Raw genomic sequence first — 19282 nt, 5'->3', positions numbered from 1 at the left:
CCTCTGTTAGCTAAACATCCTGTTGCCTTGTTTAAGTACACTACAGTGCGTTGTGTGCAGTGTGTGAAAAACACAGGAAATGCACTCAGGCCATCCACATTTGTGAGATGAGAAAGAAGGCTGACTTCCTGAACTCTGAATACTCTGAAGGATACAAACATGCTAGTGGGAAAATTCATGGTCACTGCTTTTTCTGCTCTATTTGAAACAAGGGACACTTTATTTGGACATGTAAGCTTGATCGTGACAATTGTAACCCAATTCAAAAAGGGAGAAGTGAAGAGAAGTGTAAAATGCAGAGAGAAACTTGATTACTCAGTGTGAGGTGGCTTAGAAATGCAAATTGTTCATGTAAATAATCACAAAATATTCATATCAGGCAGATGTCTGTGTTTTTGGTGAGAAAACAATCTCAAGAGACAATTCATCTTTGCTCCCAGGCAGTCATCGGGATAGCAATACACCCTTCAAACAAAAAAATCTTTTCAAATACCAACGGAAGTCCACAATATCTGTCAGGGTTGCATGTGTGAGGGTGCCTGCATGCATGAGCTATCTATATACAGTGACACAGAGGGATATTTTATATGACTGCAACATAAGGCTGTGCCACAAGCTGTATGAAAGCCAGAGAAATACAAAGAAACTTCTCACACAACATGCTGTCACTATGACAACCAGGCAGAATCATTTAGCCTGATCTCTTGCCATTCCACACAGCACAGAAATCCAATAGCATTTAAGTCTTACGCAACCGGGCTACCGATTCACTCTGCAAGGCTTTTAACACATTTGCAAATAAGATTCATAGGTGCATTCATGGGTTTTTCTGGCGACTTTTTAGGCCTGTTTTATTTTGGAGGGTGCTCCAGCTTCCCCAGAGACAATGTGGGGTGCAAGGTGGGGCAGCTTTAACTAATGACTTGGGCTATTTGTATGTATTCTAGTCCCCTCTTAAACCTAATTTGCTAATGTTAGCTCAGAACCCCTGTTTGTGGCTTAGTGGTGATGAAGGTTAATCTAATGTCTCATTTTTTATTTACCATTATAGGCTATTACATTACTGAAACAATACCACACTCTGCCATTTCAAGCTAGCACTCAAAATAGATTACAGCTGTGCTTCACTAAATATCCTAATTTTCTGAATTGCTTTTTCACCCTTTCACTTCACATTTAGGCTTAACTGAATAACATTATATTATAATAACAACAACAATACCAATACTAGTACTAACAATGATAATACACAGGCTCACATACAAATATTACCTTGGCTATAGCCACATAAATCATGAGGGGGATCTGATGTAATTCCACGTGCTGCAGCAGTCATGCCTGTGTACATTTAAAGCATTTTCCCACAGTTTCACATCAAGATTTTAAAAGGTGTTTAGGGGGGCGGTCGATCACGGCAATACTGCTTAATGAAAGAAAACAACAGAATTTGTTAATGGCCGAGTCTCACTGTGTCAGCTCAAGTCCTTCCTCCAGATTATTTTCTACTTTGCGTGCTATCACACAGACGCTTCCCTCTTGTATCAATGCGTGATTGAAGGGAAACTTCTTTTGGGAAGTGCGGGGACTACTTTAGGTTAACTTTGGAAAGAAATACTACTAAATTACTGTATAGAGCTATGGGGGGGCGTGTTTTAATACAGTATACTTTACTCTTTAACTAGATACAATAAAATGTGCCCTGGTTGACAATATTTTATCGCAAGAGGGTTATGTTTTTACTACGTCGCGGAAGGATCTAATTTTCTCAAGCGAGGGTCGACACATCCGCCCAGTTTTCCGATGTTTCATTCCCCCCGAGTTGAAAATGGAGTTCGATTAAAGCAGATGTCCACCAACTTCTCAAGGAAATTTCAAGTGTAGATGTTTTTACTTTACGCGTCAGTATCAGTATTGAAAACAGTTGAACCTTTTTTTGGCTTTGGATGCCTTTACTGCAAATTACTCGGACACGTTGACGGAGCAACGCTGCACAGCGCTTTTTCAAGTGTTGTCCTGGACCTGAAGTTGGCGAATGGATGCTCGACAGCCAGCCATAAATAACCTGCCAAACGTTACAGTCTACAGCAATTTCTACATTTTTTGAGGATCTATTCGCGTTTTTGCAAAGCGTGGATCTGTGTTTGTTGAAGAGGATGATGCCGATGGCCCATTTGTTGTGGTCGGATTTTACTTCCAGGGAGGATAAAATGAATCAACGGTTGTCATTCCTCCTCGCGATTTAACGTTAGTTCCAGCCAAAGCAAAGCTAACGTTAAGCTAGCTTCACTTGGTTTTTCACAGGGACGCTTAGTTAGGCATGCCCCGCTGTACACCGTTTACTCACAATCCGAAATAGGGGTGATTTCTATATGTGAAGGAAAATGGTGATATTTATGGTATTTTATCCCGCCGTCACTGCGTCGTCGATGCTATTGCTAGGATTTGGATCCCCGTGAGGAAAAAAATGAGTGAAGATTCAACAAATCCAAACAACGAGTGAGTATCGTGTATACATTTTCTCCCATTTACGTACACAAATATACAGCTACAATAATAACCGCTTGCGTATCCTTTTTTGATATTAACACACGCTTTACTCGGTGAGCAGTGCACTACCACAGTTTCCAATGACATGTCTAACCGAGCAACTCTGGTATTTCATCACTTTACTAATATCAACAATAAGAACCACAGACTTCTAATCTTTATGTCTTGACAGCTTTGTGGGTTAATAGAAAGGCACTCTATGGTTTATATTATGATATTGAGAGGAACAGTGTGTGACAAGCAATGGCATATAGGCCCATAGTAAAAAAAAATCCATCTCATTCTTAATAATTTTGGTCTCATAATTCAACCAACTAACATGTATGCTGTGAGAATTCATCGTAAACCACTGTCTTAAAGCTATATTAATGGTTGCCTATACATGATTTGATTAACTGGTAAATGATATGACAAGGATATTTATCATTGCTGTATAGTTATTTGACAGTTTATGATGAATCGCTCGTTGTAGACACACACAAAGCAATAATGCAGTCTAAATCTAATTTTATATACATGTCAGTTCAGCACATCATGATCAGATAGCGTTATATTGATAGCCTAGATCCGTGTGTAACTGTCGTCCGCCATGATTTCGGAACATAATCATCGATTTAAAAAAAAAAAATCGTGCAGCTCGTGTTTGCACTTGAGTCCAGCCTTTCTTTAATGAAAACCCTTCGAGCTCATTGCGGCAATGTCAGGGTTGAAAAGCTTGAAGATGCCATTTTTTTTCTCAATCGCACTCATTTACATATCACAATCTCCATTCATAAAAACGCTTTAAAAAAGGCGTCACATTCACGCCCAAATCCCCGACAACCCTTTCGGATGTCGATTTTAATCCGTACATGAGGTGCTTTTGTGCACGTCGCGCCCATTTCAAGTCGCGTTTTGGTATTGTTTTAATGGGCCGATCCCTTGTGTGCGCTTGTTGACAGTCAGTGAGAAATATCTGCTTCGGGAGGTGCTGCGGTCACATGATCCCCTCCATTCATAAAGTACCTGCCTGCCCATTCACAGCACTGTACACTGTTTCGCATTGCACCGACGATCACACAATGCTCACATTTCCTGCATTTTCTGCACAAAGCATCACATATAAAACGGCACTGCTTTGTCTCGTGAAGTCGCTTGTTTTACATAAGCGCCGGACATGTTTTATTTAAGCCGACCTTTCTTCAGTATGTCTGAGGATTTTCTTTGATAATGTATTTGTCACAGAGGAAGTCATATGCCCTTTTCAGCCATTTACACTGTCATGGTTTAATGTTCGAAACACACCCATGTTTTTCCCCATTCCATCTATCTGGCCTTTATGAGGTTGATTGATTTAATGCATGGGGGCTTTGTCCTTGAACTACACTTGTTTTTTTTATGTAACATTTGTCATGGAGGTATTTTTTTCTCATATCAAGCCACACTAAATAAATTACACTAAAAGCACACACTGTCTTTTTATGACATATTGTTTCATGGAAATTCATCTGACCTGATTTTTGTTATTAGTCATGATTTAGCCAAAACTGTGTAATAACCTAGCATATTTATGCTAGTGGGAAGGGTGAAACCTCTGATTTGACTGATCATGAGCACATTCTCTCATCGTGTTAACCTCAGGTGAGAGTGAAATTAAACCATTCTTGAATTTGATGTGACTCTCAGGGATTCCTCAAGGCCCCCCCAGACCCCGCTTTAGGAGCTATGGCCACGGGCTACAGATCATCAGTGGTGTGTGTGAGCTGCAGTGTATGTATGCTGGGTTTGTTCCACACTGCGTGATGGCAGCAGCTAAGATGGCGAAGTGATCCAAACATTGTTGCTATGATTCCTCCACCTTCCTGGCTGTTGTATGATTCATAGTAATGGAGTGAACAGAATACTGAGCATTGCCTGAGCCATTCATTTTTGCTGAAGAGAGTCTTCTTAGTGTGCTATTTCTAATGACATTGCTGTTCACAAAAAAATCTGATATTTTGTGTGTCTTTTTTTAGCGCAGGGGATAATAATCAAGATGTTTTTCCACAGTTGTGTGTTCCTTTTTACATTGTGACATGCTGCTCTCTTCCATTGATAAGATGAGCTTAGATCTTTGATGACTCATTTGCTAAGTCCTTCTGCAACAGATGGAAATTATTGTGTAAACCCTGGTTATCTTTTGACTTTCTGTTTCTGTGTACAATCATACTTCATCAAAAATATACCTGTTCTCCTGTAGCCTGCACTGGAAGCATTTTAATTTGAAAATCGCCATGAAATGTGTGAACAGATAGTCCCGATGTGGTTTCGTCTGAATGATGAGTGGTAAGCCAAGCTGGTGTACACGCAGCACACCCAGTACTGAGAACATGTTACTTGGCCTTGGTGCAACTATGTTCACAAGGCTGAAATGACAAGAAGGCACATTTTTAAGCCTTTTCAGATTTTGGTTTGCATCTGCTCTGGGTTGTGTGTTGGTGTGGGGAGAGTGTGGTGTGATTGTAAGGCTAATGTGAATTTTGCAGACAAGGACCACGGTCATTGCCGGGAGAAGTGGGAGATTTATGAAAGTATGTGAAAGCAGCCTCTCTTTGAATGTCACGTTTATCTAAAATATTTATCTCAACCAAGGCAGAGGCCTGTTGAGGTGCACTGTTCTTGTATCCTTTATCTGTATACTGTTGATACTCCTACGTGGTCACTGTATATATACGAGAATAGTGCGTTTTTACACATTGCATCTTCTGCCTGTGAAAACCCACAGCTTAAATGGCATGCTTCCGGTTTCTAGTTTTCCTCAAACAAACAAACAAACAAAAAATTGGCTACTGTGTTTTTGTTCTTCCTCAGTTTTTACTTTAAGAAAATTAGAAATCAAACAGGTGATAATGTATATTTAAGTCTGTGTGTTCCTACACAGACTGATTTTGCTGGGATTATTCTGGCCTTCATCCATTTTTATCAGTGAAGGTCAGTTTGCCTCTATACTCCACTGAACATGCACAGGGTACGGCCCCATTGTTTTAGATTCCTGCAGTTCTGTGGTATTCTCTGTTGCCAGTCAGGTGATCCTCTGTGATTCCTCTCTCTGTGTCCTCTTCCTATCTGTGTGATTGATTTGACAGCTCAGCGTTTTATCTACCAATGTGGGTGTCATGATCTTATCACCCGAGGGCTGTTTCGCACTCTCATTCCTGTTGCTGAGCTTTCCAAACACATTCCTCCCCAAACAACCCCCATCATGTCCTGAAACGACAAAGGGAGACAGCTACTTCAGCTGTTAGGGCTAGTGCTTTATGGCCTGGTTAATTGCCTATATCCTGTGGCCCTTATGTTAAGCTAAATAATTTCCTGGACCTTTTTATAGATAGTATTATTTGGGGTTATTGCCAGTTGTTGGCTATGACCTCCATGAACACTTAGTTTTACTAGCTGGCCAAGTCTAAGCTATAGACACATTTTACCTTTGACAAAGTCTGCTGAGCTGAACACATCTTTGGTTTTGCTTCTGTATTCTTTTGGGGAAGTGTTGCTTGTGACTACGGTGGTTTACAGAGGCTAATGAAATGTGTTATATGACAGTATACTTAAAGGGCACGTGTAACAGCATTTTACTTTACTGGTTGCTTGGCGTATTAACACATTTTAGTAGATTTAGACATAGATAATATAAACATACTGTATATTGTTAGAAATTAAGCTGCCTTTACATTAAAACTCTTTCAGTTTTATCATTTTTACTTGAAAATTGTGAAAAGTTACATAATCCTACGAGATATTTTGCATACAGAATATTTATGCCCCAGTGTCTTTAGATTCTATTAGAAGCGGTCGTATTATTTGTCTGATTAATGACAATGATCCTCTGTATAACCAGAGGGCTTGGACTGTCTGTAACTGAGACAAGCCAACAAACTGAACAGGCCTTGTATAGTGGTGGACTGTTCCATTCCCATGGCCAGATTTGGGCCTGGATTCTGTGTATTTTAAACCCGAGCCACTTCCCTCTTATAATTTTCATTTCCTCTTCAAGTATTTTAGGAGCACGCATGAACTGGCGTAAATGTCAGCAGTGTATTTAGAGCATATTTCAAACCAATTTTCTTACTTTCAAGACAAAGTCCTGGTGTGGATCTCTGCTGTGTATGTCAGATGTTAAGCCTATATTTAACAATATACAGATTTTTTTTCCTGTGTGTGTGTCTGTGTCTCCATCACAACATCTAGATAGCAGGGCTTGTCTTTATTTTTTTGTCAAGGAGGGCCTCTGATGTTCACAGACCATATCTCAATGCCTCTAAGAAGTGCTTTTAGCACTAAGTGTCTGAATTGTGGATATTGTTTTCAGTTGTGCTGCATGCGGGAGCATGAAGGCTGGGCCTTGTTGTGAGTTCTTTGCTGCAGCTGGGCTGAGATGGTTCTTTCCTGCGAGGCCACAGACATAAAAGGGCACAGATGTAAATCCTAAACCTTGTGTCTTTGATTGAGTTTCCAAACGCTTTGAAAACAGGAAGGGGTTTCTGTGTGTGTGTGTGTGTGTGTGTGTGTGTGTGTGTGTGTGTGTGTGTGCGTGCGTGCGTGCGTGCGTGCGTGCGTGCGTCCATGCACACACTTGTGTGTTTATTTCTCTGGGAACATTTGGCATGTGTATGTGTTTCTGGGAGAGATAGGCCTGCATCCTAGAAAAAGCTATGTTTGAATTTAAGTAAACATAGCTTTATATCATCAAATGATTGAATTAATGAGTCACGTTTCCAGATGGGATTAAAATTGGAGGCTTGTAGGAACATGTATTTTTATCTGCTCAGTAAACTTTTGATCAGATTTAGTCCTGTCTAGTGGCTATATTTAGAAGCGTTTCTTGGTTCCTCCAATTCCTAGAGACTGAGGTTCAATAGAAAGCTGCTTGAATCTAATTGATTTTCAAGATGGCCTAACAGGTTGGTTTCTAATGTTTATGGTAATGGTGATGATGATAATGTTATGTCATTCCCAACAACAGGGCATACTGTGATGATTTACAACTTGTCATAGCAGTTTCTCTTGACATGCATGGGCCTTCATCATGGTTTGGTGGTTTATCCTTCCCAAGTTGCTCCTGAGCTGTACTGTGCTGTTCTCCCACAGCTAGACGGCCTCCCCCCCACCGGTTTCAGAGTAACTATAACTAGTAGAGGCTCAGGTCCCTGGGGACTACTTTGACATCAAAGCAGACCAGAGACACCGCGGCAGTCGAAATTTGTGGTTCCTCTTTTTTTTTTTTTTTTGTAATGGCAAGCGCAAGGTTTTAATTTTCAAAATGCTTGTGGTTCAAATTAAGATCATCTCAATATGTGGCTTTGATTGATGTTTGAGAATAGTTTTTTGGCATTTGATACACATATGGGTTTCTTTTTGATTTATGGTGCCACAGCGCAGCGGCACCTAGAACATTGTTGTTGGGGTTGCAGGCCCAATCCAGTAATAGAGGGTTTGGTTAGAAAATCAATGTTTGAAACCCTGTCTGAGTGAGCAGTTTTGACATTCATTCACTGATTTAGGTCTATCTTTGATTTGCGCTACAGGCTAATTTGACCCACTAACTGCTATCTGTGATAGATGCTACCAGAAGTGACTTCCGATCGGTTAATTTGTTGTCATATTAGATGGTATTTCTGTGAAAAGATGGTGGTAAATTGTGGTAATAAGCGGAGATCCGCTGTGTGGTGCAGCAGCAGAGTAGGCTTGTTCTGTTTTTTTTCCTGAGTCAGTTGGTAGCTAAGCTGAATGTTCTTGTGAGGGAGATGACTCACCAGCAGCCTGAGGTGTTGAGAGGAGATAGGGCAAATTTCTCTTTCACTTCTCTTTCTACAGCCAGCGTATTAGTTTTCACTGCGGCTAATGTAGCAGCCTTGTGATGCTGGCTTGGTTTTTCTTTAGGCATTGTCCCATTATTGGTCCTGGTTTTATTAATGACTAACAGACAGCCCCTTCAAAAGTGTCTTGTTCTGGAGCTATGTCATAATTTGCACTGCATTCATGTTAGGTCATATTGGTGTTTGTTTTGGGTACGTCTGTGCCCTTGAGTTTGCCACTGGTTATTTAGGGGATTTGAACCGTGGCTAATTGGCTAGCTAGTTTGCACCGTTCAGATTAGATGCACTGCTGGAATCGACGGTCGAGTCCCAGATTGCATGTTATTTATTTCTTCAATGAGGCGTGATCACTGGGAAGGAAACTGCACCACTTTATCCTCTTAGCTCCAAGTTACCACTTGTTAGACTGGATTTCGGTTTTAGACTGGAATATTTTTGTTGATTACATGTTTCTGAACACTATACTATGAATACTTTTCTGCTTCATCATATCTACAAGCTTTGGAGTTCAGCTGCATCGAGACTTTTGTGTTTTAAGTCAAGCTAAAGCTGTTAAGGAAATGTAAAAGTATCATATTTTATCTATGAGAACAGGTGTTGAACATAGCCGCACATTTTAGTAAGCAAAGCGAATGAGTCACACCCAGAGTAGCTTTTCACGCCATCTTCTATTCCCCCCTCTGCTTTCCTAGTGATTGCTTTCCTCTCAGAGGATAATCTATAGAATCGGATTGGGATAAGAAGCTTGTGTTTATTTTCCCAATGATATTTTAATGACCCCCCCCCCCCCCAAAAAAAAAAAAAAAAAAAAAGGTGGCAAGCCAAAGTGGTCTAGTGGAGCTTGACCGAGCTTGACAGCCTTCCTCCGGTTTTGATACAGAGGAGAGATGGGGAGGAAAAGGGGTGATGGAAAAAAAAAGAGGTGTGTGTGTGTGGGGGGGGGGGGGGACTTTTCTCCCCTTTTCTGATGCTAATGAAAGGAGGAATGGTTTTCCAGCTTTTAGCTTGCAGAGTGTGTCTCCCCTGCAGCATGCTCCGCTGCCTGGACATTGTGGGAGGACAAAACTCCAGGCCCGGGATCCAATAACGTGAAATTTCAGCAGAGAAGCAGCCATTGTGTAGAGAGAGGCAGCCGGGAGGGGTTGGGTAAGGGGGGGGGGGTGACTTGGCGAGCACCCAGGGCTCAGGCCACATCCTTTTTCTCTCTCCTCTCCTCCTGTAGTCCTCCTCTTCCTTCTCCTCCTTCCCTTCTTCTCCCCCTCCTGTCTTTCATTCAAGCCCCTCACCCTCCCACTGCCCCCAAAATACCCCTGCTCTCCCCTCCACCCCACTCCTCTTTGGGGTGGGAAGCCCAAGGCTGAGACAGGAGCAAAGCATGATGGCATGCTGGAGCCCAGTGAGCCATGGGCCGGAGCAGCAGACAAACGGCCACTTTGTCCACTTAGGAAATGGTTGTCCCAGGATCCCCCTTCTCCACCACACACTGGAGCAGCCGGCCTCGAGGCTCAGGCCTGCCTGGTCTGCACGTGCTCCCCCATCATGCCTTCTCCTCTTACAGTTTATTTCAAGTAGAAGCTCAATTCTAATTTAAATCATTGTATTTTGTTTGCTTTTTGCTTTCACTTTACATGAGGTTTGAAATAATGAGATACTGCTAATTCTCCTGTTCCATATATCATTTTCTAAAGATGCCATAAAAGCCTGTGCACACCCTTTTTGTGAATAGAAAAGGCCATATTCAAATGCGGGTGGGAGCTGTTGACTGTCACCTTGGTCTCCACCCTGTTCCCATCCACAGCCACCTCCTCCCTCCCCCCACAGTCCTCCATTACACTCTCAACCCTCCCTCTGTTTTTCTCCCCTGCTTTTGGTCGGAAATGAAGTCAGTCATCCAGCAGAATAACTTGGAATAATTTGGAAAGGGGGGCTCCTTTCTCTCTATCTCTCCCTCCTCCTCCTCCCTCCCTCTCTCCCTTTCTCTCCCCTGCTTGCAGGCCCTGGCCAGCTGATCTGCTTCCGCTCTCAATTGTGTGTCCAGTCGCCTGTGTGCTCCCAGCAAGGGGCGTGGAGGCCAGCCTTTGTCTCCACCATCCCACTCTGAACTGTGTTTGTGTGTGTGTGTGTATTTGTATGGTTTGCAGCAGGTTGCACTCAAATATCTTTTTGGACCACTCACTGTTTTTACTATAAGAAAGGAAAGATTTTTATATGAGGATGAAGAAGAGCAGTGGATGGAGCCTTTTTATTCCCCTGGTGTGAAGTTTTTATTAAATGGCTTTAGTACACTTGTATGTTGTTGGTTGAGTTGAGTTTAGTTGTTGGTCTGCAGGTTTTAGAAGTGTACCTTAGAGATCAGATTTGAATTATTTACCATTTCACTATAGTTAATATCAATTTTTCTAGTATGGAAATGTCCTATTCTTAAAACTAGGTTAACATGGGCGTTTTTAAGTTAGATGCAAAAATGCACGTATACACAGTCCACTTAACTTCCTCTCTGTGCCCAGCCCCCTTCTCTGTGAGTGTCATGGTTGCTGGCATGTGTGTGATGGTAGGTCTGAAGGGTCAGGCCCTGGTCATTGTGCCCTGGTCATGGCTGAGCGACACCACCGCCTGCCTTCTGTTCACCCCAGGGACCCCTTCTTGACTGACAGCCCCTCCTGCACTCATCACCCGCATCCTTTATTGGGGGCCATAGAGGGGCGTAAGAGCAGCAGTATTTCCCTCTTTTACTGCCTGTTATACTGCTCAAAAATGCATTTTTCTCTTTTGCAGGGACTCTCATGCAAGCACTTCTTCTGTGGCACAGTTATGAGGTGTGACAGGGTGTTGCTCGGAGATTGCAAGGGGGAAGTTAGTCGTGGTTGTGTTTTCTGTCTGTTTCCCACGATCTGTTGCTGTTGTCTAAGCTCGTGGCAGCACATGAGTGAAAACTTGATGATTGCAGTATTAATACATTGAGGTTGATAAGAGGTTCATAATATTGGAAAATTTTTATTCAGTAAATTCTGTATCTGTTTTTGTCCAGCCTCTCTAGTGATTGTTTATTTCAGCTGGCAGAATAGTTACTTATCTTTGGATCAGTGCAGTCATTTTGTTGCATGAAAATCACAACAATATTTGAAAATGTCCTTGTAATTATGATGAATATAATAACAAAAGAAGAGACTTCCAATGTTGTCCACTTTTGTTAGCACCCTGACTGATGAAACTTGATGAAAATATTGGCATGGCTCTGACTTTCAGCAGGCAGTAGTGAGCGCAGCACCACCAAATTTAATATTATGGACGATTCTGATAACCATTCGGTCTGACTAAAGGACTGTTTGGGTGTATTGATCAGTGAGGAGTTATGGGACAGTCAAAAAGAAGTATATATTGGTAAGACCAATATTCACTTTATCTTAGCTCTGTTTTTGGGCTCTACCAATTAATGAGCAAGTGCTTTAGCTGCCAAATGCTCCACTGTGTTCACACGCTAGTAGCTAACTGTTGGGTGCTGAGCAAGTAGTGTACAGTTTGTTCTTTCTGGCTGAAAACAACATGATGAGAGCTGTGAGAGTGAATCAAAACAGTATAGCTGAGGGTGAGACAGCTAAACAATGAGCTGAAAGTGGGTATGAAGCTCTGTGAAGGCCAAGAGCTACAGATTCAAATGACAGTCCTCTGTAGGTTCATCACTATAATGCATTGATACCTTGTTAGTATAAAAGTATTGATAATAGTAGCTCTAAAGGCACAAGAAAAAATGCATAAGTAAGTTGCAGGGGAGAGGGGATGGTAGGACATGTGGCAGTGATGCTCAATATTTTGTCAGCAATTTATCTTTTCATATATATATCAATGGAAATGCTGATCTACATGTTTGTGTGTATGTGTGTTTGAACAGACTGGAATTGGCCAGAAAGAAGTGTGTGGTTTTCAAAAAGGCAGTCTGTTTTGTCGGTTGGTTTATTTTTGAGTTACCCGTATTTATCATGCTCATCAATCCTTTGAGGGAACTTTGGTCAACTATTACCATGTGCCAGGATATCAAAGCTTTCACATGAAGAAAAAAATAGCTTCAGATTTTATGCTCACTGGCTCTTAGATTAATTGCTAACCAATAACCTGGCCACTGAGGTTTGCCAAGGGTGTGGAAGGCTGGAGACCAAAGGTTAGCCTCATTGAGCAGGCCAAGATTTAGAGAGGAGAAACAGTAAGGGGACACAGCTATTCTTCTATTGGAGCGCAAGCTACTAGTTAACTATGCAGTATATTACATGTTGTCAGTCAGCAACATTTCAAATTTGTATCCTGTCAGAGAAGATGAAATTCTTTTACAAAACTTTTCAGACTCATCTGACGTCATCTTGATTGGTCAACCCATATGTTTGCCAGAGAGCAATGTCTCACAGGAAGACATCCGACAGTCACATTCTTCACTCACATTACCCGTTTCTTTCAGCCCTCAGATCTTCTTTAATATTTTACCAGGAGTTTGTGCAAAATGCTGCCCTCAGCACACCCTGACCTTTGTCATTTCCGGTGGCCCAATGCAGTCTGTGTTATCTAATCAGGGAAACATCTGACTCTGAGTGAAGGGACAGGGAGAAGCAAAGGAGATGGGAAAGGAGATATATCTAATAAAGAACAGATAGATATAGTATTTTAAAAATAATAATTAGGTAGCATTATAAGTTTAGACACAGTAATACACTTTTGTTACATTTGCAATAGATGTGTTTTTTTCTTTACTACAGACTATAAGATTTGGGGCAAGAGAGACAGTTCAGCCATTTTCCAGTTTGTTGGAATTTGACATTTGAATGGTGACACATGCGTTTATATTGCTGTATGTCTGAAATAACCTGAAGCTCTATGCATTTTTTTACACACAGCCTCATGTCCGCTGTCTTTAAACCTCTAAAACTTTAAAGCCTTTCTTAATACAGTGATAATCTACATTTCATTCCTGCTTTGTAAATCAAACATATTTTGCTTTTGTATGAGTGTATGCTTTCTTCAGTTACGTAGGTAATGTATGTATTACAGATTAACTGCTTACGATGTATTACCGTAATTCAAAGCCTAGTAGGTGACATGAGAGAGAAGAGTAATACAACAACAGCATTAGCATTGGGGGGGGGGGGCTGATGTGAGCTGGAGCCCCTGTCATGTGCTGTCTAGTTTGAAACCACCTGCTTCAGGGGAAAGGTTGGAAATCAGCAGCGACCAGCGCCCGAATTTGGCCACATGGTCAGTCACCCTCTGGCTGGGGTTAAACATACACTGACGGCTTCAGACTTTAGAAATCATAGCCAATAGTCTGCTATATCAGTCACTGAAACCAAAATATATGCGTTTAATCCAGAACTGAATCTCTTGACTCCTTCACATTCTATTTTTAGTTTTGTTAGCTTCCGTCACCACACAGATTTCCCCACTTGTTTCAGCTGCTTGGATTAAACTGAGTATCGGAGTAGTTCTAGTGTGATGTGGTTTATGTTTTAGTTGAGTAAAAACATTCAAACTGTTGGACAAATGTGACCTGGACATTTTAGATCAGTCTCCTCGCTTTATCTTATCTGTATAGTGTTTTCCTCACCACACATTTACAAACCATTTTGCGCAGGCTACATGTACTGTATTCCAACTTGTTTTTGTTGTGGTTCAACTGTAATATGTGGGCTGATATTTGATGTAGGCTGTGTAGTTCTGATGATGCTTTTGTGGTCCAGGTGATATATTGTATCGACAGAAAAGGCCCTCAAGGTAAAAACATATTAACTGCTTATTATCACAGATTATGTTCACTGACAGCATTGTTTTTCTTTTTGCTCCTCCCATGTCTTCTTATTCCCTCCACCCTCCTTGTCTTCCTCCCTTCCTCCTCCGCAGTGACAGTTATGCGCGTGTGAGAGCAGTGGTCATGACTCGGGATGACTCCAGTGGTGGGTGGCTTCCCCTGGGGGGCGGAGGCCTTAGCTGTGTCACTGTCTATAAGGTCAGCCGGGCGGAGGACAGCAGCAGCACCCACAGTGGAGGCAGCGGAGGAAGCAGCAGCAACCTCAGCCCCTGTAGCCCCAGTCCTAGTCCCAGTCCCAGCCCTAGTCCCAGCACCACCGCTGTGGAGTTCCACATCAAGGGCGAGAGGCTCAAAGACAAACTGGTAAGGGATATGTGAATAGTGTCTTTATAAACCACATTACATAAATTCATATTCCTACTATAAATTAACTAGCTAGTTGATACGCTTGTTTTCTCTGTTATTTGGTCACCCCACCTCTTTCATGCACATTCAGGTGTACAAACCGGAGATGATACATTCTCTTGCATGAGATCACCATGAGCCCCCCTCCCTGTCTCGCTCACACACACACACACACATTCGCACACACTCACACAGGAAGTGGTTGTTTGGCTTTCCTCCATGGCGCAGGTATCTGAAAATAGGAGCAAACTGCGTGATGCTGTGATGCATGATGACATCAGAGAGAAGGGCAGGAGATTACTCAGGAGAGGAGAATGTAGGATGAGGGATGTGGGAAACACACAAAGAGACTGGAAGGGACGTAAAGGATGGAATAGGGGCTGGAAATTCACACTCATTCTGGTTTTCCAAAAGTACACAAACATTTGCCTACCTTTTTTCATAAGCATTTTCTCTTACTTACTCAACATGTAAAATAAGGAGTGTATGTGACAGTAAATTAGGCCAGGAAAATATGTTCCTGGTTACTTTAACAGTAAAAAAATATATGCAAAGCACTCTATAATTATTATTGTAAAACTACAAATGCTATTTAAAATATCTTAGCTCAAAAAACAAGGGGTTTTATATAGTATGGCAGCCACTAACAATTGTTTTAATTATCAGTTAATCTTATTTTCATTTTCAGAAAATGCTGAAAAATACTCTTCAAAATTTTCCAGAGCTGATTGTTTAGTGTGACCAACAGTCCAAAACCAAAAAACATTGACTAAATTATATCACGTCAAAGAAAGGCTACATATCTTACATATTTGAGAGGCTGGAATGAGCAAATGTTTGGCATTTTGCTTGAAAAATGAGCCAGCAGCTCTAGTATAAAGTCTTGTAAACTAAGCATTACACAGGACTCAGCTGGGTCTGTAGTTACACAACAATTGTCTAAATCAATGAGCAGTGAACTTTCTTTGGCCTATTTTATTCAACAACCTAAGAATTAATGTAAACTTGTATTTCTGCCTCGTCAACATTTGCATCATCAAAGAAATAAGTGACCTCAATAAGCACAATTTGTCAGTAGTATAGGTGTTCATTCACAGGTAGTACAGTGTCTGACACTGCAAATGTGGGTTAAAGGTAAAAGTTTTTTGAAGTGTATATAGTGAAACATCTGGAATTACTGACATATTAAATACTTTACTTATTTTTTTTAATCCTATTTTTGGCAGCCTGCATGACATACTCATAAAAATTCCTTAGCTGCAAACTGTGTGGTCATTCTTCTCAATCAAAGTGAGGCTTCAAAAGATCAAGTCGTATGTTGTGGTTCTAATCCTCATGGCTCATGCTGTAGTTTCTATAAAACTCATGACCTACTTGTCACACACTCATTCTGTGGTGTAGATGTAAAACAGATCCAGTAGATGCACTGGGATAATCCTGGTCTGCGGTAATGAGAGTGTAAATCAGTGTGTGTGTGTGTGTGTGTGTGTGTGTGTGTGTGTGTGTATGAGAGAGAGAGAGAGAGAGAGACAGAGAGAGACAGAGTGAGCGAACGAACAGTCTGTCAGATGCCAGAAGACAGAGGAGGCCACCATGATGCATGGAGTCTGGTGGCTCCTGACGGTCCGACATGAGAGGCTTGTTACAGCAGGGCGTCTAAATCACCTTTTTTTATCTCCTTTGACTGAACGCATTTTTATGTGTGTTTTGTGTTTACAGCGTGTTTGTGTTTTGCGCGTTGCTATCCAAGTGTGTGTGTGGCACAGGAAAGGGTGTGACGGGAATGCTGTTGTTCAGGCAGGGAATAGACATGGCTCAGAGACCCTGGCAACTGTTCTGGGATGTGGTAAAACACCCCTATCACTGCCGGTGTCTACCCCCATCCACCACAACAAACACCCAGCCATATGTAGGTCTGTCGGGATGCCACCCAGTGCCAGGGTGTTGGCGTCAACCACAGTGCTACCGACAGTCTGAGGGCATCAGGGGAAGAAAGGCAGAGTGATGAATCCAAGAAAAAAAAGAGCAACAGACCCAACCACATAAGAACATGTTAGCCATAGTCAGAAAAACACAGGGCAATATCAGTACTTGTTACGACAGCATTGTTTAAAACAGCAGCGTCAGTGTTTTGATTCCAGAGGTGAATGAAAGACCGTAATTATGTTGTATGAATGATGTTGAAAACTGAAATAAAGGCCTAGTGAAGAGCTCCTGAATGTTTGAAAGGATGTTTGGTTTGAGTTGTTATTGTGTAGTACACAGAAAAAGAAAATACTGTTCCATGTCGTAGATACTTTTTTTTTTTGTCTTTTTATGGGATATAATTTCAGTGTTGTAATTGAGCCAGAGATGAACAGGATAGAAAAGCACAATGGCATCTCCCATCCGTGATAGGAACCTGATCTAGATGGAGGAAAAACAACAGATCAGAGATGCAGTTATTTTGAAATCAAAAAGGCACGGTTTTGGGCTGATAGAAACAAGGTGATTTTTGGGGGTGCGTAAAATATGAGAGGAATCAGGGAAAGAGATGTGGGTGTAGTCAAAGAGCAGGAAACAGAGGTGGAGCCAGATAGACGGGAGATGGAAGAAGAGAAGTGGAGGGGATCTGTCTATAAGCGCAGTGATGCGGCACAGAGTGTACTGGTGATGACTCAGCTGGCTCTCCATATAGCTACCAATCACTCTCCTCCTTGCCCTCCTCCCTTCTCTCTCTCTCCCCTCTCTCTCTCTCACACACACACACACACACACACACCACACACACACACTCTGATTCTCTGACTCTTAAAAACTACAGATCTAATTAGTTGATGATTACTTACCATACTGGCTCTCGGATTATGACAAATCTCTGGCGAAGCTCTCTGCCACTCCACCTCGTTTCCTGTCGTTCATAGTCTGTGACTCCTGATTGATGCAGCTGTGAATGTGGTGTGGACCAGGCTTTAAGCTAAATAGCTTTGCCTTGGGGCAAGAGCCCACATGATACAGTTGTTTGTTTCTACTGTCTAATCTTATTTTTTACTGTTGTGACTCATCTTTGTTAGCAAAATATGGTTTATTAAATTTAAATCTTGGGCAAGGGGAGAAGTGTGTGTCAGTTTCAGCCAGTGCAGTGTGGCCTGATTTCTCCCACCTGGTTTCTTGTGTGCGTGTAAACGTCTATCTGCCCCCCCCTTCTACGTCTCACCTTTGTCTGTCTCTGTCTCTGTCCCTCTCCTCCTCTAATATCTCCTACCTCCATTCCCTGTCCCGTGTCTCTTTTTTCGTCAGGGAGGCTCCTCCTCCTCCTCCTCCTCCTCTCTTTTCTCCGAAGCACGGTGTGGAATGTGGTGTTAAGTATCGTCCTATCGTGCACCCGCAATACTTCCTCCTCCGTCGGCCTTGCTGTGCGCTCACCTTACCTGCTCCGGCTCCATTCAGTCTCGCCTCCACAATCAGCCCCAGAGGCACAGAGGACCCCCCACCACCACCACCACCACACCCACCATCCTCACACCACACCACCCCAACCCACCCCCAAACTCCTTGCCACACCGTCCTCCTCACATCCATCCTTTTCTTCATGCACTGCCTCTGGGTAAACACACAGGCTTAACCCTTGCCCCTCCTTTTCGTGGGGAGGCCTGTATGCAATAGTGACATGAGGACAGATAGTAAGACACATCCTGACCACATTTGCATGCATAAAAATTACACTGCACTATAAAGAGTGTAAAAAGCAACTCTCGCTCAGACATTCAGAATGAAATGTAGAGCAGTGTACTCGTGCTCTGACACACGCATATCACATATCATCAACCTCTCTCGTACAGCTGCCACGTATCAGCGTCTTTAAAGCGTGCTTGTTGACTGTTGTCCAGATCCAAGGGGAACGGTGCCATCTGCTTTCAGCCGTCGAGTATTGGTTTTGCGACTGTTATCCTCTGACAAGGCATTTGCATTGTGAAAGATGCACAGTGTAGCACTTGGGTCATTGAGCTTTTCATCACACCAGCTCTCCTGTGCTCATGCGTTCACTCTCTCTCTCTTGCTCTCGCTCTCACTCGCACAGGATCGCCAGCGCACGCTCACTCACACATTCACACCCCATTAAGCCACCTCTCGTGCACGTCGGTAAAAAACCTCAAAGACTGTAATGGCCGTCTCTCATTTCATTTAATCTGCCTAGAGGAAGGCCGGGAGGCGGCCCAGTAGCCCTGATTAATAATAGGCTTTGGAAACACAGTCTCTCTCTGCCACACACTTGGGCTGCCTGGCTCCAAAACATACTCAGCACCCCCCCCCCCTTCTCTTCTGCCACCACTGCCGCTCTCCAACTTTATCATCATCTGTAATGAAAACCCCTCCATTTAGAATGTGTTTTACAAATTATCCAAAAAAGTATGTGAAATTATTGGGGTTAGGATGATTTTTCTTTTTTCGTTGTCTATTTTAGAAGCTCTAGTTATGTGTAGTTCCAGACGCAGGCCTCTCCTCTCTCATCTCTCTCTCTCTCTTTTTCCTTTGCTCATGTTGTGGTGGAATGATAGAATGTGACACATTTAAACAGCTTAGGGTGAGGAATAAGATGAAGGATTTACATGTGTGTTCCCCACTGAGTTTCATCAACCTCATTCTGCCTTTAAATTATGCAGTTTCCAGTCTGAATACTAACAACTTACAGCTTGACCAAATGGAACTTTCATTTTCTGGCACTGTC

The 19282-nt window shown here is 42.3% G+C and overlaps 1 protein-coding gene across 1 annotated transcript in view; it reads left to right on the top strand.

The window, feature by feature from the left end:
- Positions 1-1726: 1726 nt before the first annotated feature.
- Positions 1727-19282, top strand: part of spred1 (sprouty related EVH1 domain containing 1) — a 33124-nt gene continuing 15568 nt past the window's right edge. Inside the window, 2 exon segments of the mRNA XM_018663447.2 lie at positions 1727-2496; positions 14262-14532. Of these exon segments, the coding sequence (XP_018518963.1) occupies positions 2465-2496; positions 14262-14532 (303 nt within the window). The 5' untranslated portion in view covers positions 1727-2464.

The sequence above is a fragment of the Lates calcarifer genome, linkage group LG19 (assembly GCF_001640805.2).
Source record: "Lates calcarifer isolate ASB-BC8 linkage group LG19, TLL_Latcal_v3, whole genome shotgun sequence".
NCBI classification, from domain to species: Eukaryota; Metazoa; Chordata; class Actinopteri; family Centropomidae; genus Lates; species Lates calcarifer.
This window is presented reverse-complemented; position numbering and strand designations above follow the sequence as displayed.